Raw genomic sequence first — 27,593 nt, forward strand, 5'->3', positions numbered from 1 at the left:
CCTTCCAAAAATGCCAAAATATTAGGAAAAAGTCAGTACAAGGGTCATGATAGTCTTTTTTAGAGATGAAGAGAGGACCTAGACTCTTCAATTGAGAAATAGAAAGGTTAATTTTTGCTGATTTGTTATTATTTGCATAAGGTATAATTTGCATATTTTAAACCATAGACTGTTATGACAAGTTGACATTCTTATACCACATTTATAAAGTATGAAAAATGGTCATTAAAAGCAGAACGTTTTTCCTAATTGGTAAGAGCCTTCTTTATATGATTAGGGTGCCGGAGGAAACATCAATAATGTCAGATTTATGAAGACATTATAGGGGGTCTGTGAAATGTTATAATCAATGTGTCATACCAATAAACAGAACCATGAGAATTGTACTGAATGATTTCAGCTTACCATAGCCTACATTCTCAGATTCAGCCAACGTTCTACAATAAAGTGACAACACATGAAATCATTAGCTTTACCGATGACAAAAAACTATCACCTGTAAACATAATTGTGACAATAACATTCCCCTATTCTCTATTGAGGAATTAAGTCAAATGTTTGTCCCATTTTTCATTGAGCCAAACTTTTGATGTGTTAAACCCCTTGTAAGTGCAGTCAGACAAACATGTAAGCGCTTATCTCTTTATTTTATGATGTTGGGTTTCAATGGCCCCATAAAACAACTTTTTGGCCTTGGAGTCCTATTTGATGGGAGGTTTAGGTCTGTTGCAATTAGTAAGACGGCTTTCTATTTATTTGAGCTTAATGCACACCACAAAAGGGAAGCAAGATCTGTGAATGCAATTGAAGAATTTTTTATTGTAGTAAATTGAGTGCTAAGCCTCCCCAAGGAATTAACCTTAGAAATTGGAAATAAGTATGGGTTTGTGGTAACCTTAATAAGTACACTGGGAAATGTACACCCACTAGAGCAACTCTGACATTAATGGCGGTAATGACTTGTTCCAGCTGACTTCAATTAAATAGGCAGCTCTGTCTTGGCTCATTTCATGTTACAAATCTCATATCTTTCTTCATCATTAGCTGTCTTGGGAATAAGTGTGATGATTGAAGTAACTCCACTTAAAGCATTGTACGGTCTCTTAAGTTGCACCTGTAAGAAATGTAATAAAATGTGTAACTTAAGAACAACGAGAGTTTAAAGAAAAGGGGAAAAAGCGGTGTTGTCATACGACAAAGAAAACTCATTACATGGAATGTGCACCTCCAGCAGCAACTGAGAATTACAGGTTGGGATAGCAAGACAAAGACATGCACAAAGACCAAAGGAGTTGACTTGTTTCTTTCAGAATCTAATCTTATGTAGATCTTTTGTGGGGGAAAGGATAGTTCTAGGGTTTTGGACATGCACTGGGTTGGGTCAGGGGTCCTGCTTATCATTAAGGAGACTCAGTTGATGTATGAATACAAGCAATGCTCCATGGGAAAAGTATGCAAATTAGCTCTCATAGTTTCGAGACTTTGTGTCTGCTATTATAATTCTTGAATAACAGTTTTGATATAATTGAAAGTGCTTGGAGTATGGTCAAAAATGTTTATGCGTTTATATAAAGGGATAAGTTAGCAATGAATGTAATAACCGACTTTAAGAACCGACTGTATGTGTTTCGCTTAAATAGTACAGTTACTAAGTGCTTATTTTGTACGGGTGGTTAGCACATGGAATTCATCAGATTTTGCTGTAGTATTCCTAGGAAAGGCTCCTAGTCAGACACTAAATATTCAATTTCACTGCAAATCAACACATACTGAATAACAGCTATCCACTTTTAGATAGGATGTGGGGACGGTATACTGTATTTTGTAGCGGCGTTTTGATACTTTTTTTTTTAGAATTTGGTTATACTGTGTTTTTATTCTGATAAAGTCATGAATAAGTAGCGCTCATCCAACAATAGCCATATAAAGTGAGTATATTTAAATGTGAACCAGCAATGTGCTATAGTCTTATATAATACTATCAACAATTGGTATTAATGTTAACAAAACCTCTATTACTTTGTACTTTCTTTTTTATAAATTCTTTATTTATGAAAGCAAGGTCACATAAAAGAGGAAACAAAGGATATATGAATCCAAAACAAACACATAGCAAAACACGGGGGACCCGACCATAAGCGGGGTCGCCCGACAGAATCAGAGGCCAAACCTCACCACAACCAACAATACGGGGGAGGAGGGGCCAACACAGAGTCAATACAAAAAATGAGGGAGAGTAAAAAAAAAGGGGGGGGGGACAACAAAGCGGGAGAAAAACCGCCTGAGGAGGAGGGGGGGGGGGGACGAGAGGTAGACAAGGGGGGGGAAGGGGGGAGGGGAAAGAGAAACAGAGGGAAGTCAACAGAGAGGAGAAAGAAAAAGAAAAGAAGGGGAAGAGAAAAAGAGAGGGGGGTAGGGGGGGAGGGGAGGAGTCCCGGGAAACACCCACTCCAAGACCTCACCCACTGCCCACAATGGACCTGTATTGGTCAGAGCCCTGGAAAAGGATCCAAGGAGTCCAAGCTCCAAGGAAGGCGTCATAGGCATCGCGCAAGGACGCCGTGAGATCCTCCATAGCTTGGAGGTCCTCCACCTTGCGAACCCATACTTTGTACTTTCTTACCATTCTATTTTATCTATCTATAGATTAAGGTTATGTCCTTTCAATTTGGATCCTTCTACCATAATTGGCTTTTGGCCTCATGGGTACAACTTACCAACCCTGGTTTCTGTCATAGGCCCCTATTTGCTATATTTTCTGTAACTATGACCAATATATAAAATGACAAAAAAGAACACAGCACCAAGCCGATCCTAGTGTAACACCCTAGGTGTACGGGAGGAACAATAAAAGGCAACAGGTGACTGCTCACCTGATTTGGTTGTGTGGAACACAACAACCAATAGTCATGTCTACCAGTATGGTAAAAGGAGGGCAGCTGCCAGTCACAGTCACTGGGACGTCAGAAACGATGGAAGGGATGACCCAGCCAGGGATGTGATCATTCCCAATGAATAAAGAAAAAATGCCATATATTGGTCATAATCGATGGAAGGGATGGACCAGCCTCCAAGGGGACAGGCAAAAACACCAGCGCTCACCCAAATAGATGTAGAAGGAAACTTTATTTAGCACAAGTAAATAAAGTTTCCTTCTACATTTATTTGGGTGCGCGCTGGTGTTTTCACCTATCCACTTGGAGGCTGGTCCATCCCTTCCATCGATTATGACCACTATATGGCATTTTTTCTTTATTCATTGGGAATGATCATAGTGGTTATCTAGTGAGACTATGTGTTTTAAGGCTATACCAAATTCACCATTAAAAGCTTGGAAGCCACATGTTGTAAATACTAAAGTGACTATGCTTGAACAAAAAGTAGTTTATTGTCCCTATTTAGGTTGCAAGTAAAACCTGTTTACAGTAGAGTTAATGTATACAACCATTACAGATAGAAATATCTTGTAAGGTTCATCCATGACTTGTATGCTGTACCCTTCATTACCTGGGCAAGAGCACTTTACATTTCCTCACATACAAAAACTTATAGTTGGCTCACTATGTAAAGCCATGCATACACTTTGGACAGCTGTTGCCCATCATGTACTGTATCTTGTCCAGTTGCCCCATACATACAAAGCCTGCTTAGATGAGCAATGCATGTGTACTTAACTGGGAGAGCGGAGAAAGCCATTGCCAGGCTACTCTGATACCAGCTTCTCTTCCTGAAGAGCAAAGGATTGAGTTGTTAAAATATACCGTATTTTTCGGACCATAAGACGCACTAAGGTTTTAGAGGAGGAAAATAGGGGAAAAAAAAAATTTTAAGGAAAAAAAATTGGTGAAATATTTAATAACCTAATAATATAATATTTCACCAATGTAAATAGAACCGGGAGCTTTCGGACACAGGGATACCAAATGTGTATGTGTTTCACAGTAATGTTTTTGTTTTATATGTATTGTAGGGATATTGGGGTGATTTGAACATATATCTCTATCTATCTATCTATCTATCCGTCTATCTGTCTGTCTGTGTCTGTCTGTCTTTCTGTCTATCTATCTATCTATCTATCTATATCTAATCTATCTCATCCATGGATGGAAAGAGACACCCTGCAGTGAAGCTATGCAAGAAGAGAAAAAGGGGCGGGCCAGATGGGTGAAGGAGGTGTGGTTTTCTAAGCAAACTTGAAAACACGCCTCTTTCACCTGTCTGGCTCGTCCCTCCTTCACTGCCTCTCACATCTTGCTCCGGCAATGAAGCCACACAGACAGGGAAGTAGGGGCGGGCCAGACGGGTGAAGGAGGCGTGGTTTCAAGCTTGCCGAGAAAACCACGCCTCCTCCTCCTGTTTGGCCCGCCCCTCCTTCCCTGTCTGTGTGGCTTCATTGCCAGAGCCAGATCTGAGAGGCAGTGAAGGAGGGGCGGGCCAGACGGGAGGAGGCGTGGTTATCTCGGCAAGCTTGAAACCACGCTTCCTTCACCCGTCTGGCCCGCCCTTACTTCCCTGCCTCTCATATCTCGCTCCTGCAAAGACGCGACACAGACAGGGAAGGAGGGGCAGAGCAGGCAGGCACCATGCTGCTCTCCTTTTGATTCACACAGACGGGACACAGACGCTGCACACGCTGCATTCGGACTATAAGACGCACACACATTTTCCTCCCATATTGGGAGGAAAAAAAGTGCGTCTTATAGTCCGAAAAATACGGTAGCTGCCTGGTTATTTCCACCAACATCTGGTATTGGACATCCATATTAGATTTTTGACTAAACTCATCAAAATAGGAAATTTTGTCTGATATATGTCTAATGTACACAGCCAGCTGAAAACGCGTCAATACTATGTAATCCAAGACTGTTGGTAATATTTGTCCACCAATTGTGAAGTGCAATAACTTTACAGATGAAAAACTAAATTAGTTATTAATGGAAAGTTTGCTGATAGATTAGATCAACTAAATTTCATACAACAGGAACTTTTTATCGTGAATTCCGCTCCATTATGGTTCCAAAATATTAAAAAATGTATCTGGATTAATATTTTATTTAAAAAAAAAAACACCATAAAAGGGATATTTAAGGTTAAAAGATAAGATATAGGAGAACATTTTTTAAGTATGTAAATGTGAAAGCCAACAGCTGTCAGCCGCACAGCTCAGCTCTGCGTATCAGATGGCGATGTTACTGAAACCATCCCCATTGTTTTCATTGCACCTATCCAGATATGCGATCTGTGCTGAAATAATACTTCAAAATGCAAACTAAAATTTGCATGGTATTTTCTTCAAAAAATAAAAGTGACAACATATTATGTTTACTCCACATTTTATTATGTTTTGGAAAGTTATAAGCAAATATTTATCATTAAAAATTATGCCATGGAAGAAATAAGAATCATAATTCAAAATTAAAATCTAAATTCTGTAGAAATCTAAAACCCTAAGGATAAGGCTCCACGTAGCGAGCTGCAGCCGAAAAACGCTGCGGAAAAGACGGTGGCAGAAACGTATCACGTTTTTTTCTACAGTGTTTTTCACAGCGGCGTAGCATTTTCTATTATACCTATATGGAAACTGCCAACGTTTTTGTAGGTATAATAGACAGGCTGCGATTTACAAATCATATTTCAGATTTATTTTTGCAGTGAGTGAATGGGATTACCCAGAATGGCAGGTTCTGTCAAAACACTGTGTATTCCTCAACCTAGATCCAAGTTTCCAGACAACCTGTGCCATGCCGTTTCCAAAATAAAGCAGCCATGTTTTTTTAATTTTGGATAACCCGTTTAATAGTGAATACGCAGAATAAAATAATGAGAAATGCAGAATCCTGTTGGATGAGATAGTGTCTGCTTTAATATCTCCATGGATACATTCGGGCAATTTATTAAGGCCGAGTTTTAGTCTTAAAGGGGTTGTCCCATCACAAGGATCCTATCTATACTGCTTGTTAATGTGAATGTAAGACTTTTCCTAAATATACTGCTTCAGCAAAACTGCTTTGTTTGTCCACTATCTTAGTTTATTCAATTCATTGTTGACACAGCCCTTGACTTATCTGCTCAAAAGTCAAGTGATGTATCTGCCTGCTCTCAGGGGGAGGGAGGAGGGGCTAAGTGCAGGGAGCCAGCCTGTGTATCTAGCTATTCCTGTGTCTACACCACGTGACCTAGCTTCCTGCACTCATATAGGGGAGAGGAGCTGCTTTCATTTCTGAACTCATCTTCTGTTCTCCCAGTTATCAGGCTAGCTAATTCAATTGTGTTCATTATGGCAGAGACAGGCAGTCTCTGTATGTAACACAGAATGGAGTTGCTGCTGCCTGTACTTCATAGTCCAATATGGGTGGGCGAAGCTACATGCGAATTTGGGGGCAGAGCTAAACAGCAGGTTGCATGTGAAACCCCGCACACCAAATGATGCAAGAAACCAGGAAGAAAGAAGATTTTACAGCAGTAAAGACTGGTGAGTATGCGACGTGGGAATACCCCTTTAATGTCTGCGGCCTGAGGCTTCTGGTGGGGCTCATGGTTGCCAAAATTAAGTCAGTGTATGCCACTTGAATGTAACCAGCAGTTACAGTAGAATTTATACATACCTGTAAATATTCTTGTGGATACATTTTGTCTTACCATATGTGAAGGAACAATATAACTTTTTAAAGAAGTAGCAAGAGGGCAAATGAACAAAAGTTAAGGTTTTTTTGCACCCAACTGAAACTTAAAACAAAATGTTTTCATGTCTTGTACGCCAGACTACCGGAGTAACTTTAAATCAGCCCCATGTTCCTTAATAAACTAAAATTGACTGTAACAATATTTATGGTTAAAGAAGAAACCCAAATCCTAGTAATTAACAAACTTTAATTATGTTGAAGGAAACTCTGCTGCCAAGTGTCAGAATATTCTAGTTTACTACTTTTTAAACCAGTATTTAGTATCACCAACATATCTGATCACTCTGTACAAAGAGTATTCAATATCATATTTCACTACTAAGTTTATTATGTTTGTGAGAGCATGGCCGGAAACCAGAGTAGCCAGATAATGCTCACCTGAACCTGAAGGTGTATAAATGTAAACTGATATTGCTCTATGTAGATTCTTAGGCCTGGTTCACATCTGCATTCGGTAATCCATTCGGGGAGTCCACATAGGGATCCCCCCGAATGGAATACCAAACACATTGGCAACCAGAGAGCTTCTGAAAGCACACTGACCCCTTTGACTATAATGGGGTCTGTGTGTTTTATGCACGGAACATGCGGACAGAAAGGTAGTTCACAATCAATGTTATAGTCTATGGGGTCCGTGTGCTTTCATTGTACACCGCTTGTCAATGTGTTCGGTAGTCTGTTCGGGGGGGTTACCATGTGGACTCCCCTGGATTACCAAACGCCGATGTGAATCAGGTCTTAATGGGGTTGTCAAGGATAAATAACTTTTTTGTTTTTTAATTAGGCCGAGAGAGGTGGAAAAAAAAACATACTCCCCCAGTGCTCCAGTGCCTCCCACTGGTCCTACAATCCTTTGGTTCTCTTTCGGCACAATCCCTGCACGAGGCCAATAAACGGCCACATTGAAGGACACAGAACTTCAGTACTTGTGACATGCCCAGGTCCTTTCCTTAGGCCGATTGGCCTTAGCAGTCATGTGATCGCTGATTGGCCTAATCAGTGGCCTCAGCAGAAGGGACATGGGACGTCACAACTACGAGGACTTTTAAGAAAAGAAGACAGCCAATCAGCAGGACCGGACAGGTGAGTATGGGTTTTTTTGTTGTTTTTTTCTTCACCTTCTCCGGCCTAATTAAAAATGTTAAAGATTTTGGCCGGGCAACCTCTTTAAGGTCCCATGAAGTAGTTGCTTATCTGTCAGTGATATTAAAAGTTACTCACTTATGCCAAGTAACTGCAAGCATTCTTCTTGCCAGCCCAAAACACCTTAAGATGCCCATGTATTTTTACATGGTGACGCACACTTTCACTGTCAAGAAGGTGTTTCCAAAACAACTACCCAGCCATTAGGTCCAAGTTAAATAAGTATTACTTCAGATAAAATAACTTCTGAAAAGCAAGGAAAAATACTTAATGATCTGTGTGCTCAAATTTAGAAAATACAGTATGGATTCCATGCACTGCAGTTGAATATAGCAAAGTGTGTACACCCTGATATAGATGTAGTGACCTCCTGACATTCATGTTTGTTTGTTTCAAATCTCAAAAGCTTCACTACTATATTAAGATGAATAGTAGGCCCCAAGCCTGAGTCTTTACTACCACATCATTGTAATGACATCTTTACTAGTTTTTATTGTAGTGTGGTGTTATTCTGGAGGGATGCGTAGACAGAAATAACCCTTTTAGCATTACTTAAGTCTAGTCTGCCTTGAATATTGTATAGGTATTGATCGGAATTGGGAAAGGATCTCTCAGATCTCTGGGCATGCATAACATAATAATAAATTTTAAAATATTCTAATTAAAATTAAAAAAAAAAAAATATGTATATATATATATATATATATATATATATATATATATATATACATATATACCATATATACTCGAGTATAAGCCAACCTGAATATAAGCCAAGGCCCCTAATTTTACCACAAAAAACTGGGAAAACTTATTGACTCGAGTATAAGCCGAGGGGGAAAATGCAGCTGCTACTGGAAAATTTCAAAAATTAAAATGGTCGGAGTTTTAGGGTGCAGTATTTGCTAGGTGGTGGCAAAGGGAAGGGGGTGTTTTGGTTGTCTGTCTGCCCCTTCCCTGAGCTTGAGGACTGGGGTTTTTCCCCCCACGTGGTATTCAGCCTGGCTGAATATAGGGTATCTGCAGTGCTCCTATTAACCCCTTCTCGACAGAACAGGAGCACTGCAGATACCCTATATTCAGTAGACACAGGGATACCTAATGTGTATGTGTTTCACAATCATTTTCTACTTTTGTATGTATTCTAGGGAAATGAGTGATTTAGAACTTTTTTTTTTTTTTTTTTTTTTTTTAAAGCTTCTTTCTTCCCCACCATTTTATGGGAGATTCTATACATTGATATTGTGGCTGGTCACAGACCCCCCCCTCCTAAAAAAAATAGAAATATATATATATATATATATATATATATATATATATATATATATATATATATGTGTGTGAGTGTGTGTGAAAATAATTTCATATATGGACCAGTTATGAATTTATTCCTGTAGGCATTCTCCACAACTTTGTAGAATAATTTATTGGTATATATAACCTGTTCAGTCTAAAAATGTATAATACACAACTAGTGGCGTAACTAGGAATGGCGGGGCCCCGTGGCGAACTTTTGACATGGGGCCCCCCCCCATCCCAACTGACGCCGAAGACCTCGACCGACCCCCTCCTCCGCACTTTATTATGTCCCTTACTGGCCCTTGCACACAGTATTAACCCCAATAGTGTCCCCTGCACACAGTATTAACCCCAATAGTGGCCCCTGCACACAGTATTAACCCCAATAGTGGCCCCTGCACACAGTATTAACCCCAATAGTGGCCCCTGCACACAGTATTAACCCCAATAGTGGCCCCTGCACACAGTATTTACCCCCATAGTGTCCCTCTGTGGACACCCATAAACAATTATTATACTCTGGGGTCTTTTCAGACCCCAGAGTATAATAATCGGAGACCCGGGGAATAAAAACATTAAAAAAAAAAACCACTGTTGCTTCTTACCTGTTCCCCGGCTCCTGTGCTGTGCTGTCTTCCTGGGCTGACCACCGCTCGCGTCCTTCGTTAATGACATCGGACGTCACATGACCCGGGAAGCATGCCGGGTTCATGTGATGTCAGAGACGTCAGACAACAGTAGGACGGAAGCCTGGCAGGATCGCGGAGAGGTAAGTAACAGTTTTTTATGTTTATTACCTCTCCCGATCCGCCGGTCATTATACTCGGGGGTCTGCAAAGACCCCCGAGTATAATGATTGCCCCTGTGGGGCCACGGTGTCACTTGCCGATCCCGGCCCAGCCAGGATCGGCAAGTGAATAGGGCCCGTAACAGCCTATTTTTTTAAAAAAATGCAGCGGTAGCGGCTGTCACCGGGCCCCCTAATGGCCTGGGCCCTGTGGCAGCTGCTACTGCTGCTACCACGGTAGTTACGCCACTGTACACAACTATAACCTGGGTTACGGCACACACTTAATAATGTTGCCACAATAGTAATAATTCTCCCTCCATTGATAATATATCTAATAGAAAAAGACATATAATAAAGATCAGAACATATAAAGGTAAATGCTAAATCAATTGTATCCTGACATGGAAGCATTATCTACTAAAAACAAGTGACTTCTGTTAGAAGGTGACAATTGTCACATGTGAGCATCTGGACAGACACTTCTGAGGACCTTGTTCCAACCAGAGACAAAGTATTTCCTCCAGGCTTTACGTGCTTAATTCTGCTGCGAGCCACATTCATTCAGGAATAGTAAAACATTCCTCCCCTAGATAAGACACCTAGTTGTCTTTCATCTGGCTAATGCAAGAAAATTGTGGATTAACCATCATTGTGCGGTTTTAACTAGAAAGTATAGTAAAAGTATTGTCAAGCAGAAGCTGAAGGCCTTTCAGTAGATTATTTCTCTATTTGCCAGTGGAAGTTCTCCAATTGTATTTATATAGCTTAGATATTAGAATTTTCAATCTACTTGTCAATTGGTCTTGTCTACAGCCATTAGGCTTCCTGGCTCCTAAGATTTAACTAACTTATTTAATGATATTATGAGATCATATGTTGCCTATTTTTATTTTATTTTGGAAAATTTATGTATTCTATTTATTAAAACCAATAGAGTAAAATAGAGTCAATATCAAGTGTTCTTTTATAGTCTAGAACCTAGTATTGTTTATGTCCCATTGTGTTCTGGCCTATTAACTTACTGTGATTTCTGTGTTTTCTTTCAGACTTGGATGATCACATGTATTTATCTTCATCTATTTTTTGTATGCTTTGGAAGCCCATGCACAAATCCTCTGACTGATGCTGTGCATGACATTGAAAAGCTGGTAAGGGTCACAATTTCTTATTTACATTAGTCCATACTAAAAATAGTAAGATAAAAGACGTTGAACTTCATAGAAAAATAAAGCTGTAATGTCATACTCTAAAATGGCCATACACTTTAGGTTAATGTTGGTTGAATGTTCCAATGTCAGCAGGCCTAGGCAACCATTTAATGTGTATGAGCGCCTCCTGATTCTCCCATGATGACAGATGTTGGGCAAGAGAAGGATTAGGCGGTTGGATTGAAGATGTTCTATACTTACCTGCAATGTGTTCTATACTTACCTGCAATCAGGTATATAATGTGTATGGTCAGCCTAAATCATAGAAAGACCCTAATTCCTACTTCATTTATGTGGAATACACGTGCATTATATCTTGTAGCTCTGCTCTAAACTAGAAAACATACAATGCAAAAAGTTACTGTTAAGTAGAATCCTTTTATCAACAGACGGCCCCATTAATCTGAGAAGTGCCATCAGCTGATCACTGTGAGTCCGGCTCCCATGACAGGCAGATGACTAGTTATGAATGACTCTCTTCTCTGACTCAAAAAGTCTTGAGTGGGAGACCGCTCTCTATGATGTCCGTATGCCCTGATATGACTAATGGGACAAACCAATTATAAAGTTGCAAAATAAGGCCAACACCTTACTATTATTATGGCAACGTTAAATTACCCTGAGTTCCTATCAGTTTTTATCTAGTTGGGGCATTTCTGTACATGACCTTTCTTGTTCTTGTTATCCTTTAGTGCAAAAGTACCACCATTTGTAGATAATCCAAAATGCACAAGAATGGAATTTTAGTTGGATAAGAGGACATGATGGTATGTCCTGTGGGACCAGTAGGCTACATTGACTCGAATAAACAAGTACATGACACAGTATACCAAACTTCTACTTTCTACTTGATGGTCAACTTGGAGAAACAAATAAATAGTATTGCAGGAAAACTATTCAGCTTTTCTTATGCACATACAACGTTGGCCAAAAGTATTGGCACCCCGGCAATTCTGTCAGATAATACTCAGTTTCTTCCAGAAAATGATTGCAAGCACAAACTCTTTGGTATTAATATCTTCATTTATTTTGCTTGCAATGAAAAAACACAAAAGAGAATTAAAATAATGTCAAATCATTGATTATTTTACACAAAACTCCAAAAATGGGCCGGACAAAAGTATTGGCACCCTCAGCCTAATACATTGTAGCACAACCTTTAGACAAAATAATTGCGAACAACCACTTCCGGTAACCATCATGAGTTTCTTACAATGCTCTGCTGGAATTTCAGACCATTCTTCTTTGGCAAACTGCTCCAGGTCCCTGAGATTTGAAGGGTGCCTTATCCAAACTGCCATTTTGAGATCTCTCCCCCACAGGTGTTCTATGGGATTCAGGTCTGGACTCATTGCTGGCCACTTTAGAAGTCTCCAGTGCTTTCTCTCAAACCATTTTCTAGTTCTTTTTGAAGTGTGTTTGGGTCATTGTCCTGCTGGAAGACCCATGACCTCTGAGGGAGACCCAGCTTTCTCACACTGGGCCCTACATTATGCTGCAAAATTTTTTGGTAGTCTTCAGACTTCATAATGCCATGCACACAGTCAAGCAGTCCAGAGGCAGCAAAGCAACCCCAAAACATCAGGGAACCTCCGCCATGTTTGACTGTAGAGACCATGTTCTTTTCTTTGAAGGCCTCTTTTTTTCCTGTAAACTCTATGTTGATGCCTTTTCCCAAAAAGCTCTACTTTTGTCTCATCTGACCAGAGAACATTCTTCCAAAGCGTTTTTGGCTTTCTCAAGGTAGTTTTTGCAGACACCAGCCTGGCTTTTTCATGTCTCTGGGTAAGAAGTGGGGTCTTCCTGGGTATCCTACCATACAGTCCCTTTTCATTAAGATGCTGACGGATAGTACGGGTTGACACTGGTGTACCCTCGGACTGCAGGGCAGCTTGAACTTGTTTAGATGTTAGTCGAGGTTCTTTATCCACCATCCGCACAATCTTGCGTTAAAATCTCTCGCCAATTTTTCTTTTCCGTCCACATCTAGGGAGGTTAGCCACAGTGCCATGGGCTTTACACTTCTTGATGACACTGCGCACGGTAGACACAGGAACATTCAGGTCTTTGCAGATGAACTTGTAGCCTTGAGATTGCTCATGCTTCCTCACAATTTTGCTTCTCAAGTCCTCAGACAGTTCTTTGGTCTTCTTTCTTTTCTCCATGCTCAATGTGGTACACACAAGGACACAGGACAGAGGTTGAGTCAACTTTAATCCATTTTAACTGGCTGCAAGTGTGATTTAGTTATTGCCACCACCTGTTAGGTGCCTCAGGTAAGTAACAGGTGCTGTTAATTACACAAATTAGAGAAGCATCACATGATTTTTCAAACAGTGCCAATACTTTTGTCCACCCCCTTTTTTATGTTTGCTGTGGAATTATATCCAATTTGGCTTTTTGACAATTCTTTTTGTGGTTTTCCATTGAAGACAAATTAAATGAAGATAATAATACCAAACAATTTCTGGAAGAAGATATTATCTGACAGAATTGCAGGGCTGCCAATACTTTTGGTCAACACTTTATGTCCCCCACACAATGAACATTTCTTTTAATTGATAATTTGTTGAAGTCTACTTATCATACACCCGAATAAATTACTATCTTTACAACATTACATATTATGCAATCATTTTCTGTAGCTCCAAGGCTGTCTGCCTCTTTAAAATTCCACTTTTGCTTTTCAGTCCATCACCTGTCATCTATGTGCTTAGAACAGCACTTGGATTTATTAATCTCTTAAAATGCAAGATAGAAGTAAAAAGATATTAGGTTCATGGCTCCTGTTCTTAACTTCTTCAGGATTGCTACAGTATATGGACTCTATTTACAAATGGATCCCAATGAATATTAGGAGATTTTATTGTGTTATAATGGGGTCTGTCAGATTTGTTTAGAGCATTATTTTTTACAGTGTATATATTTAAAAAAAACAAAAAACAAAGGAAGCCTAAGTACAACAGTCTATAGAGCCTGTAACAGTCACAATACTTTTTCATGTGAAATATATACTTCCAGATTTTACTAGTTACTATTCACAGCATACAATCTTGTACCATAGACTGAAAGATAAAGATTGAGAGTCTTCAGTAGTTGATATCTTTTTAATGGCTAACAAAAATGATGACAGATTGCAAGCTTTCGAGACTACTAGGTCTCTTCATCAGGCATGGTATGACACAATTTCTGAAGGCAAGCATATTTATACACTAAAAGAGGCACAGGAATCAAGTGTTTGGTGCGACAGGTGATGGAAAGCAGTACACACACAATTAAACAAAAAAAAACAACTAATTATCAGCTCAAAGGATGGCCCTCTGGAATGTGTCAAAGGTGGTCATGAGTTTATACTCCCATACTGTTCGGTCTCTCTTAGTTTTGAAACTCCCTCTTAAAACCAAAATCTTCATATCATTGATGATATTATGATTTTGATTGCAGAAGTGTTTTGGCACAGGGAGGTTCATTCTCTGCTCTGTGATCGTGTGGCGGTGTGAGTTTATCCGCATTCTGAGTGTCTGTCCTGTCTCACCTACATAAAGACCCTCCCATAAGGCCATCTTTTGAACTGATAATTTGTTTTTTATCTTGTTTGTGCGGGTACTGCTTTCCAACACCTGTCGCGCCGAACACTTTATTCCTGTGCCTCTTTTAGTGTATAAGTATGCATACCTTCAGTTATTGTGTTATACCATGCATGGTGAAGAGACATAGTAGTTTCGAAAGCTTGCAATCTGTCATCATTTTTGTTAGCCATTAAAAAGTTATCAACTACTGAAGACTCTCAATCTTTATATTTCAAATAGTCTGGAAGGCATTATAAGGAGTGATGTATGGAACAAAAGAATTGTGTTTTTTAGAACAAATAGTATCAGATAAGAATATATAGAAAATATAAACCCTTTTTTTATTGTCTTTAGTCTGTCCTATGTATCATATACAGTAGACATGTAGACAACTACTAAATGCCAAATACATGTCTGTAATTTCCTGGCTTGCTTCCATATTGTTTAATTAAAGTTGATATCTTAGCAACACATTTTTCCATATCTTGTAACTTACCAGGAATAATTTCCATGTGTTTGTACTTTGTAACCCGAGATTCTTGCACTCTACTAGTCCTTAAAGGGAAATTTATGGACTAAACTACCCTTGACTTATTTTATGGCTGTTTGCACTTACCTTGACTGGAACAAAATTGTTACAACACAAATCTGATCTTTTTTTTTTCACTTTTTGTGATAAAAACAGATGTGTGGATCAAACATCACCCCTGGTTTTCTTCATCACAGGTGTTGCTGTTTCGACTTTTTCCTCCAGCTTATTGTTACTTTAAATGGTGCCATGTTATTGCCTATCGGTACTGTTTTATGAGCATTCATGTGTGTGCTCAGATTTTCTTTTTAACCTGGGCTTTTGTGAGAGTTATTGTTTAGATCCGTATGTTATAATGCTAAGACGCCATGGCATGCTTGAAATTTGTCAAGTCTTAAATCACGTTCCCTTTCTATTGTTAGAACTGATTTACGTTCAATGAAAAATGTATTGGGCCCATGTCTGTCTGGGTATTAGATATAGAACATTCGTTTTTCAGGCAGTTGTTGCCAACAGTTGGTGTTTCTATAGTTGTGTAACTAATTTAGAAACGTTTAATGTCACGTATCTTGTAGGAACCTACTCACATACTCAGTATATAGTGTGACTTGATTTATGTTAATCAAAACCACCAGGTTATAACAAATGTTGCTCTCCTTCCCATGACAGGCCTTTCTTGTGTATGTAATAAGTCTTGTCCATGGTGTGGACATCAAGATATCTCTGCCCATATATCAAGCTTAGTGTGAAGCTATCGGTTCCTCTGAAATGTGCAAAGTGATGACATCAGTGTGTAGTTTGCTAACAGTTGTTAGGTTGTTGGTGTGCTCATAAAGGTATAGGAAATAAAATGTGAATTGTCTTCATTGTTCTTTCATCATTGAGTGGAACAGATGTGTGAACAGAAGGGCTGGTTTTGGAAGCTTCATGATCGATGCTTGAAAAAGTATGATATAGGCTGGTACATTGAATGACTTTGCTCATTTGCAGAAGGTGGATATGGTTGTGTAGTAAATATATTGTTTTAATGAGCAGATTTTTCCAGTTTGGAAATGGGCATGTCGCCTCAATGAAATAGTTGCGATTGAAGAACTCATGCTAACGTTTTATAGTTGCTTTCATCCTGTGTCTCCTCTGTTGGATCCATGAAATGCATTTAATTCAATAAAAATGAGGAGGTAAATCTTACAAGGCGTTCCAGAAATTTTTAAGTAATAATAAAAACTAAGAAAAATTAACAAAGTTGGCCCCATATATGTTAATACAGTTAATGTTTTACACATTTTTCTAAATATATTTTTCATGGGAATTTCAGGATTTCTTTTAAATGCATACTCACCTACAGACCCAGCAGACGCAGTGCATGAAGCAAAGTAGCATTTGTGTACATGCCAGATTCTCCTGTTTTTATTGTCCTAAGTTTTAACACACCCATGGGATTCATTTTAAGAAGGGGTTAGATGTGACATTCCATTATTTTTTTCTCTTCAATATTTAGCTATTCCCCTAATGTATATAATTTAGTGAGCATTACCTTATGTAGCTATTGATTTTTGTCTGAAAATTTACGGGATCCTTCTCCACTGTTCTGTCATGTGATCTCTTTCTGAACTGTTGAGAAGTGTCTCTCAAAAGTCAGAATCTCACTTCCTGCATTCATGGACTATTAAAGGAAGGACTTAGGCTAAGGGACCACGGGACGTCCCGCAGCAAAAACGTGCTGTGGGAAAAACCACAACGGCAACGCATCGTGGCTCTCCCCGCAGCGCTTTAGACAGAAAGGTTGCGTAGTTTTCCTCCAAAGACTTTCTGTTTCAATTATACCTATGGGGAAACCACCGGCGTTTCCGTAGGTATAATTGACATGTTGCTATTTCCAAAACCGCACCGCGGTTTTAACCGCAAAGTGGGTATAGGATTCCCTAGGATCCCATCCACTTTGCCCTTACTGTAAAACACCCGATTTTTTCCATGGCGGGGGTTTATGTTCCATGGGGCTCTGGCCTTAAGCTCCTTTCACAGTTACTGCAAATGATGAGACAGCTTCCTGTCATATAGTTTTTGAATTAAGGATGGGCGAACCTCAGAAGATTTGTTTTGTCTTGTGTTCTGACAAAGTGAACCGCCAGTTTGGTTTGAACTTGTTATTACCAGATTATTATACACATCTTTCTTGCCTGCAAAATCAAATAAATGAACACTCTACCCAGATATATAGCATAGACATAGCAGTATTCAATATGGAGGCTGCACAGAAATTTCAGACTGGTTGGAAATATGCATAAACAATCGTTAACTATTTTGGATGTTTTTATCAACGATCTTTCTTGACTATATATGTATGAGAAGAAAATAGTGAGAAAATGAATTACAATGTCTGTAGCTGATCATGTGATGCTAAGGCATTATGGGATTGATAGATTGATAGAAGAGAATAGAGAAAGTGAAATCTAAAAGCCAAGCCGGCATCTGGTCAGGAGCTTTGGAGAAGCTGGATTGCAGAAATATGACTGCATTATATTGTACATAAAAGAAGCTTAAACTCTTAAAGACAGATGAGGGTTACAGGGATAGCAAAATGCGTTTCTGATGGACTGCTTCTTTCATTTAGAACGTTATAGGACATGGCCTTGTATGTTTTTTATGTTTTTTACATATTCTTCAGCCCATAAACTTCCGTGAAGCAGAAGTGTGAAACTGGTTACTGGTTTGTAGTGAATGTACTGTATACTGTAGTTACTAAAGGTTAACACTAATTTCCTGTTAAATTATTTGCTTATAATTCTTCTGGCTTATAATAGAAATAATTCTTATAGCTTATAGTATAAGTGGCTGCCCTAGTTTGTATAGATGACAGTAGAACTGTGAACATTGCGTAAGGCTTTTTTACAAAAGTTTCACAAAGTCACTTGGCCATCAAAATCATTTACCTTGTTTGGTGAATAAATATTGTCTAGGACGGTTTGTTTGCACCCACTCTACAAGCATTGCCAGTTTCTTTGAAAAAAATAGTATTGCAAACATAAATTCATAATGAAGGTAGTGGAGCCAAAACCCTAATCCTGAAATTTGGCTCTCTTCTACAACTGTCATGAATGGATTATGTTGACTAACCGTTGCTCAAATAGCATTGTTATGTGCTCGATTGACATTAAGTACTAAACCAAACTTTATTTTTGTAATCCATTACAAAATCCTATCAATATAGTTTCCCAGATCTAGGTGAAGGAGTTGGGAGAAGGCTTGAAACAGAAATGTAGCTATGGAGGGTGCAGAGGTAGCAATCGCTATTGGGGGCCCAAAGATCTCTTTACAGCATAAGAAGACACCAGTATACTGGGTAGTACATGATAAGTGGAAGCCCTGGTACATATGGTGCATTTGGCCTTGGGAGATTTGAGTTACACCTCGGGCTTGAAATTAACAGAGTATATATCAATTCCTAATACATGTGTCTGTTTACATTTCTCTTCTGGTTTTGAGTAACACATGATAATGGGAAATACTGTAAGTACTATATCAGTGGCGTAACTAAAGTCTTGTGGGCCCTGGTGCAATCTTTTGTCCGGCGCCCCCAGTGAATTCTTGATAGCGAAGATTACGGGTGATAAGGAATTTAATCCGTCTTAGTGTGGTTAGAGTAATCTGTGAGTCTCCTTGTTTTATGGGTCAGATGCAAGCTGCAATCTCAATACTGATGCCAGTGCTTATGGGCCCCCTAAGGCTCCTAGGCCCCGAAGCAACTGCACCGCCTCAAGTTACGCCACTGGACTAAACACTGACTGTGTGAAAGTGGCCTAAGCAGGAAGTAAAATGGTTGCAATAAATTATTAAACCATTGGAAATTAATTCAATCTATCAATATATACATGCCCTTCAGTTCACAACCCTTTAAAGAGGACCTTCCACCTCTCCAGATATAGGTATATGCTGTGGTAAATAATTATATTCTCTACAATACAACAGTTCAGGAGCATATTTTCTTAGATTTGTGCATTTTGTTACATCCTCACACTGTTCAATCAGAGCTGATAACATAAGACTGAGTAGGGATCACATACAAGATGAATGGTACCACCCAATTGTCAATTAATTTATAAACGTTTAGGAAGAAATGGCACAACACAGAGTTATCATAATAGAAAAACTGTGATGAGTTTAGTTAAAGCTGAGTCTGCACATTGACTGGCGGAAACACATCCCATATGGTCAAACAGGGCAGTGTAATGTTGTTTTCCTCATAGGTAGTGAAAGTTAATGTGGTCACAGTTTACAAACTTGCAGCAACCATAACACAATGATGACAAGAAACCCATCAGGTTTGGATTTCTTGCAAACATCATGTTCAGTTTGTAATTTGCAGACAGTGGTACACTATAATCTCTGGCCACATGACATGTCTTACACCCAAAGCTGTGGTGTAGGCTTGGCCTTAAGAAAATAATATTAGGTGTGATGCATGTGTATTTTATTTCATATTGGGTTATTGCAGATTTATTCTCATCAACACCCAGTTTGGGAATTGTGCAATTTTCTTTTGTGATGCATCTTTCCGTGTTTAGTATTGTAGAAATGTGTATTCTAATAACTTTGCAATAATTCATTTACATTTGTATCAATCATGGCCATGTTTTCTACCTTGTCAAGCTATTCTATCCATTATTGAGGCCATGGTTTGACTGAGTAGAAATGTAAATTGAGGAGAATCACTTAACCCCTGCAGTTTGACCTGTCTGTTTGTGACTTTAGGGCTAATTCAGTTCTGCATGCTCAAAATATTTGCAGTTGCAAAGTGCTGACAATATGCTGGCACTTGATCTGTATATGGCAGTGGTAAGATACAGGGCAGGCTAACCTTTTGTGTATATCCTATGGATATTTATGCTTCAAAACTAGTAAGGCTGGAGAAATTAGTCACAGTTTTGTTGTAATCCGATTAATTCTAATGACTTATAGTGATAATCACCATATCTAATCATCTTTAGAATTCTATTCATTGGACGTCAGGTATGGTTAACATTATGTCCTCAAACAGGCCTTCATGTGTCAATTGATACCAATGGTAGGCTTTTTTACTTCTCAGCATGGATAGATATAGATATGTCAGTTATATAATGATATGTAGATCCATGGATGGATGGTTGGATGAATAGATAGATAGATAGATAGATAGATAGATAGATAGATAGACTAGATAGTGGAGGTTCCATTTGCATCAACCACTTAATGGCCATTGCTCTGAATCTATGATGAGTGACAGCCATGGACATTAATAACCCAACTTACCCTAACACTACACATTTGCCTTTTATCAGATAGTTGAGCTATGAATGATGACTTTAGGAATATGGAAATGACAATGGATAACTAAGATGTTAATATTTTTCAGAATAGCTAATAAAAATTAATTAGTATAGAATGGAAAGACTGTCAACCTGCTGAAATCTATGATCCCAATATTATAAGAACCATTATGATCATGGGAATTCTTGTGGTTGTTGTGTTTTTTCCTATTTCACTGCTTGATCTTGTCTAGAAAGTTCATGGCATATATTGATTTTAGAGTCTGGTGACTTTCCTGACATCTGCTACTAAGGGACATTTGGGGCACCTCATAAATATTAAATCCCACCAACATTAAACTTGTATATACCATTATGGCATATTTACTATTCACTTTTTACAGGGTTGACTTTTGAAGACAACCCATTTAAATATTGCTTGCTAGGATATATGTCTTAGAGAGGGATCTGCTTTGGACCTCTCTCTGTTAGTGCTAAGCACATGTGCCCTTTGTGCATTGCATGGACAGCCATATTCTTCATGTGTTATGGTTTTTTACTCTACAGCCACTGCTGGGAAAATATCTGGCTGTCTGCAGATTCCCATGGCACAGATTTGGGATGTTGGGAGCCAGACCCATAGCAATAGCGACCTGGCTCTGAACTGAAAGGGATTAACCCCTTTAAGTGCTATTATTGTGTCATTCTCATTCATTTATTTTTTCCACTCCAAAAGAAGTGAATTGTTGATCCTTTGATAACATAGGACTGGCTGTTGTTGTGCTAACCTGTGCACTGCCTAATCTGCAATGGGTTTAACTAGGACAATACAGATCAATTGATTTCATTATTTTGTATTATTGACAACATAGTTGTATATGAATGTATCCACTACCCCTTACTATTTCTACTTGTCATTTTTAGGTTGGAAATCTCCCAAACGATTACATTATGCTCCTGAAACGAGTCCAAGCAAAGGATCATCTGGTAAGAATGTCTGTGCTGTAAATACTGAGCAAAGTCAAGTAAATATCTTTGAATGGTTTAGGGGCAAGTAGGGTATGTTTACCTTGGACACGCTTCTTAACGGATCTTTGATCCAGCAGTGGCTGGCCATGTACATTTCTTAGGATGGTGTGATTACATGGGGGAGGGGGATAACATTTCATTCTGCCAACTTGGCATATTACATACCTTACACACCATCCAGTAAAGCCTACCAGTTGTACATTTTATAGTGTTTTGTGGTAGTCATAACGAAAATATTAACTTTCTCTTTTAAGTTGTATCAAACATGTCTTAAGAATAGGGCACCATTTTAATTAGAATATTCCTTCTTATAATTATTACAAAAAATAGCACATATTAAAGCAATGAAAATGTACAAAATTGTTTAGACATAAAATAACAGAAAGATGTTCCACACTAAAAAAATACACTTTATACAAAACATATCCAGTTCTCTGAAGCCAGCCAGCAGGGTGACTTTTTTAATTCTGATTTATTACTTCATAAATGTAATTCATTGTATGTGTATTATATATATGGAATGCACAAAAGGAGAACATCTGTGTGTACAAATATACATGACCATGGTTATAACCACAATAATTAGAATGAACAGAAACATTGCATTGTTGCTGTATTCAGAGAACCAGGAGACTGCTGTTAGCACCCAAAATATACATAGAAATGCTTCTAATATTAAGAATTTGCAGCTAATTTAATTGGTGTTCTGGAATAAAACTCTTGAGGACCGTAAAAGGGTTTCAATATCGGATCTGTAGATGTCAAATACCTGGTACTCCCATTGATTCACTGTTATCAGTGGCTAAGGGGGCATTCACACAGAGTAACGCAGCGCTGATTCTGCCACGATAACTCAGGTAAGAATCAGCACTGCAAAACAGAATCCCATTGACTTCAATGGGTTCCGTTTAACGCGCTTAACACATTAAAATCAATGGGTTAAAAAGCCTACCACGGATTTCAATGTGTTACGCGCGTTAAACGGAACCCATTGAAGTCAATGGGATTCTGTTTCGCAGCGCTGATTCTTACGCGAGTTATCGTGCCAGAATCAGAACCGCGTTACTCCGTGTGCATGGCCCCTTATACACAGAGGATGGAACAGGAAGCCAACAGCTCCCTTCTATGTGTAGTGGCCAGGACAGGTTCCTGTAGATCTTGCCATTTGTATCAATTTCTCATTAAAGAGAATTCAGCACACTGTTGGCTTTCTAGCGGTATATAAAACCGCATGCGCCCGAGGATATGAAAGGTCCTCTTTAACTTCAATGTACAGTATATGAGGAAATAAAATACAACAAAGGTATCTGGTGATTTCCATCATGAATCTGGTTATACTTAACAGAGGAAACAGTCCTAATGGCAAGACTTCTCTCTCCAACTGAGCCATGATGGACACAAATGGTCCTCAAGGGAGCGGTTTGTACACCCATTCGAATCCATGAGTCTGGGAATGTGTCATTTTTATTAGCTTTTTCATTCTGTCAATTGAATAGCAAAACTGATTGCACATGACAGATATGAATGCAGCCTAAGACAGATCTGTAAGAAAAGAAACAAGAGGTCAGATGTTAGCAAAAATGTGGAATGTACAGTAGATAACAACATCAAAGTTTTTAACCTTGCAAGCGTCTTCTAGGTGTTGACTAGCAGGCCTGCTATAATTTAGTATGATTATATTCCGTACATATAGTCTTTCTTCCATATATGACTATCTGGGTATGGCTGGTAATAAATAACAGCAGTGTTTTTATGCTGGAGTCTAGGATTCTTATCACTACATAAGGCCAATAGGTCAATGCAACTGGCTTATTGTATGCTCCGAAATGTACTTTCTGTCTGATTTTTTACATGCAAGGTCATTTTGATGGCAGTGCTGTGGTTATGAACAAGAATAATGTTTCTTTTATTACACATTCAATTATATACATTTCTTTGAACATCTGATGAAACTGGCCATGCGTGTGTGTATTAGATACAGGAGTAACTAATTGTATTCTTTATGGCACCTTCAGCGTATTGTGCAATGGACTGTCATAAATGAATGGAAAACTTACTAGTATGTAGCTGAAGTTAAGCGCCCACAATAATGATGGGACTTTTGCTCTTTGTGCTAATTATTCTTCATGTTTACTGCTGAAAACCCATGTGCATATCTGTCAACCTCCGACCGTGGTGAAATGGTCACCCTTGTATGCGTAATACATGAGTCGTCTTTCTGAAACATTTGCCCTATTTTTATTATCATGATCCAAACTTTGTTTTTACTTCATTTCTTATGCATTTTGCATGGAAAATCCAAAATGAAAATAAAAAGTATAAACTAGTGTCACCTAATATGTAAATAATAATAATAATAATAATAATAATAACAAAAACAATAATAATATTTATTATTATCATTATTATTATTATTATTATTATTTTTATCATGACTTTAAAGAGGTCCTCCCATGAATGCCAGTGTCAGTTTTTATATGGTAGTACGTTAATGTCATACTTTCCCAGACATTTTCCCATAATGGTATGTTCACATCACTGTTTTTGCAGGTAAGTTTAAAGGCAGATTCCACATCAAAATCAGCTCCAAATTCAATGGGAGGCAAGCACTGAATTTTTTTCTGCTGTGTGAACATACCCTAAGGCTAAGACCCCGCATTGCATGAAAACAACTTTTGTTTGCAGATTTTGCTGCATTTTTTTTATTTTTTTTGGAGCCAAACTTAAAAGTGGCTACAAAAGGAATGAAAAATATAAAGGCCCCTATACTTCTCCCTTCTGCTGAATCCACATCTGGCTTGTGATCAAAAAAAGCACGGGAAAGCACTGCGTATTACAGAACCTGCAAAGTGGATGGGATTCTGGCTAATCCTATCCGCACATTACAATAAAAAATCTGCAGCAGAGATGCTGTGATTTCAAAAACCATTGTGTTTTTGTAACTTGCAGCATGTCAATTATATCTTTGGAAACACTGGCGTTTTCCGTATAGGTATAATAGAAGCAGAAAGCCTGAAGAGGAAAACTCTGCAAACTTTCTGTGAAAATCACTGTGGGAAAAACACAATATGTTTCCGTTGTGGTCTTTTTCAAAGTAGTTTTTGGCTGCGGCTTGCTACATGGGGCCATAGCCTCAAAATCAAAATAATCTATAGATAGTTAACATGTCCTGTACTATACTGTTCTGTTTCTAAGGTGTCTTAGTATCTTAGAATACTTTCTAGGTATTGAGTATTGGGTAATAGCCCAGCCACTTAAAAGGATTCTATGAGGTTTCTAAAAATTATCCATAACTGTCCTTATATGGCTCCCTGTCTCCTGTACATTGTACAGAGCTGTGACTTGGTCATGTAGCTATTACTAGAACTAAATCTTTCACTGTACAAATTAGATGAAACAAGGTCACTGACTGCCCCAGGTGCAAATGTTGGCATATGGTCAGCCAGGCAGAGGGGGTAATTGTAAAAAAATAACATGTAGAAGTTCTATGCCATTTTGACAGTTCCTGAAGACACGCTCCCTTCTAAGCCACATCTTCTGTCCTGTAAGTCCTCATCCTGAAAATGGCTGCTGTTCTAGAGTCATGTGATGCCTACTTGTCCCTTAGCTCTTCCTATTGAAATACATGTAGACTAGTTTCCATTGTGTCCAGGAGCTGCACAATGTGGTACCTAGCTTTCGTCTGCTCTTGCACAGCTTCTTCTATGTAGTTTCTTAATAAAACCATTTTATTCTTGAACTTTTTGTAACCTTTACCATACTAAAATGCTCCAATCCAGTCCTTCCTTTATAGTCTTTCCTCAAGGCTATACAGATAAAGTTCTTTAAGTCTATCCTAATAAGTTTCATCATTCATGGCACGTTCATTTGGAACAACCCTTTAAGGCAGTCATTACAGTGCAGATTAGGATTACACCCTATCATTACAAAGGTATACAATATAAAGGAATAGGGCCTGTAGAAATCTATGTGTAAACCATTTTGCCCCAAAGTTTCATTGGTTCACATTTTTAAATTGAATTATTTTATTTCCTTGAGATTTATGAAATTTCATTAAAATATACTAAATGATATTGCCATCTTGCAAAGAAGACTTAAAACATTTCCATGCTAATTAATTCTACACTTATATGTGACTACATTGAATGTATTATACCAACATTGAAAGCTTTGTCTTAATGGGGACATACATTTTGTGTAAATTCTGATGAAGTCTCAGAACTTGAAATACTAGTTGATCAACTTTTTAATAGACCAATTAAAATGGAATCCAGAAGCGTTCCTTTTCCTTTTGACCTACAGTTTTCGAATTCCAAGACTTTCTTATAAGTGCACATATTGGCTGTTCAATAATGTTGAAAAACAAAGGATTGTAGATGGCTTCTGTAGATCTAATAGGCATAAATCTGCATTTATTATAGTTCTTCAAATGGTAAAAATTACTTATGTTATTAGTAGTCAGTCCCCCATTGTAGTGCTTATGCTTACTATTGCTATTAAAGTTGCTTCAGTGTATTATTCCTGGTAATTTGTTTTTAAAGTATATGATGATTCACATTAAATTACATGTGTATGTAGGTAGGTTATAGCTTTTTTTTATCTTGAAGTAATATCCAAGAAAAGTTTACGTGAGCATGGTCAGGTTATTGCAATAGTAGGCGACCTGTGGCATTCCAGCTATTGTTCAACTGCAATTTGCAACATGCCCTATCAGTCTCTGTAATTCTTTTAGTACTTTGTTGGTTGATCCTAGGCTTACCTGCACAACTACTCTAAAACTCAAAGGTTCAAGGTTTGCTTTTCTTCTTCTTTACATTTTTTTTTGGACCTCTTGAACTCTTATATAAATCACATTATAAATATAGATGCATCAGCCTAAGAAATTGGCAAAAAACATTAACATATTTCAAGCCAGAACACTTTAATTTTTAGAATTGGCATTTCATTAACATAAACAAAATGTAGAATAAGAAAAGCTGCAGATTGACATAAAAGCAAGACTTAGCTTTGCATTGAGTTTAGATCAACAGCTTGCTTGAGGTGTCTTCAGTGTGCTGCCTTAGGTGTCCTCAGTCTCCTGTCTAATATGTCTTCAATGTGCGGCTGGAGGTGTCCTCAATGTGCTGCCTCAGGTTACATCAATGTCTTGCCTCAGGTGTCCTCAGTAGAATGCTAATCCTGAAACATTCAGATAAATGGAACCTGTCACATTGAACATGTAGTCAGCAGTAAGTTATAGAGCAGGATGAGCTGGACAGATTGACATAGGGTAGTTTTAGTAGAAAAATTTCCAATGCAATGTTGGCAATATACACAGAAAATATTTAGCTGGCAGCTATCTGACCCAACCTCAAGCTTAACTTCACCAAGCCGTACTGAATGGGAGAAAGGGGAGACTTCCTCAAAGAGAACAAAACGATTGGGCAATTGAAATCTTGAAATTGATCAGACCCCCCGGGATAATAGTTATTTATACTGTTTTGTACTGAAACTCAGTACTGAATGATGGAAACCTGGACCACTAAAATAGCAGGAAAGTGTCGGACCCCATTAACTATAATGGGGTCACCAGGTGTCCACCATTTTCATACTGAAACTGGCAGAAAGAAAAGTCAGGACTTGTCTCTGTGCTGATTTTTGGCAGTTCCTGCAGCGGAGATGTTAACTTCGCTTTAGTCTTAGTGTCTTAGCCTCAGACATACAGTATCTTTTGTAAGTATGTGTTCAGTAAGACATCTTCAGCTGTCGTTTTATGATACCAAATGCTTTACTACAAGGCATAAATAATAGGCATAAATCTGCATTTATTATAGTTCTTCTCATTCATACTGTACAGTTTACTGATGCTAAGCTCCTGTGAAAGTCATGTCAAAGGCACCATAGTATGGACCAACATTCATCTAATTTGTCTATATAAAATTTTATTTTATGTATTTGGCATGCCAAGGACTTTGTTTCCTTTGTTAAAAAGTTATTTTAACTTACTTTCTGGGCATAATGACGTGAAACAATGAACATCTGTATTGGATAAAACAAGGCCAGATGGTAATGGAACTGAAAT

The 27,593-nt window shown here is 38.3% G+C and overlaps 1 protein-coding gene across 1 annotated transcript in view; it reads left to right on the forward strand.

Annotated features, from left to right (window-relative positions):
* The window catches only part of KITLG (KIT ligand), a 50,648-nt gene that overhangs the window by 8,887 nt on the left and 14,168 nt on the right, over positions 1 to 27,593 (forward strand). Inside the window, exons 2-3 of the mRNA XM_075276327.1 lie at positions 10,962 to 11,063; positions 21,428 to 21,490. Of these exons, the coding sequence (XP_075132428.1) occupies positions 10,962 to 11,063; positions 21,428 to 21,490 (165 nt within the window). The remainder of the gene's footprint in view (positions 1 to 10,961; positions 11,064 to 21,427; positions 21,491 to 27,593) is intronic.

Source organism: Leptodactylus fuscus, chromosome 5 (assembly GCF_031893055.1).
Source record: "Leptodactylus fuscus isolate aLepFus1 chromosome 5, aLepFus1.hap2, whole genome shotgun sequence".
NCBI classification, from domain to species: domain Eukaryota; kingdom Metazoa; phylum Chordata; class Amphibia; order Anura; family Leptodactylidae; genus Leptodactylus; species Leptodactylus fuscus.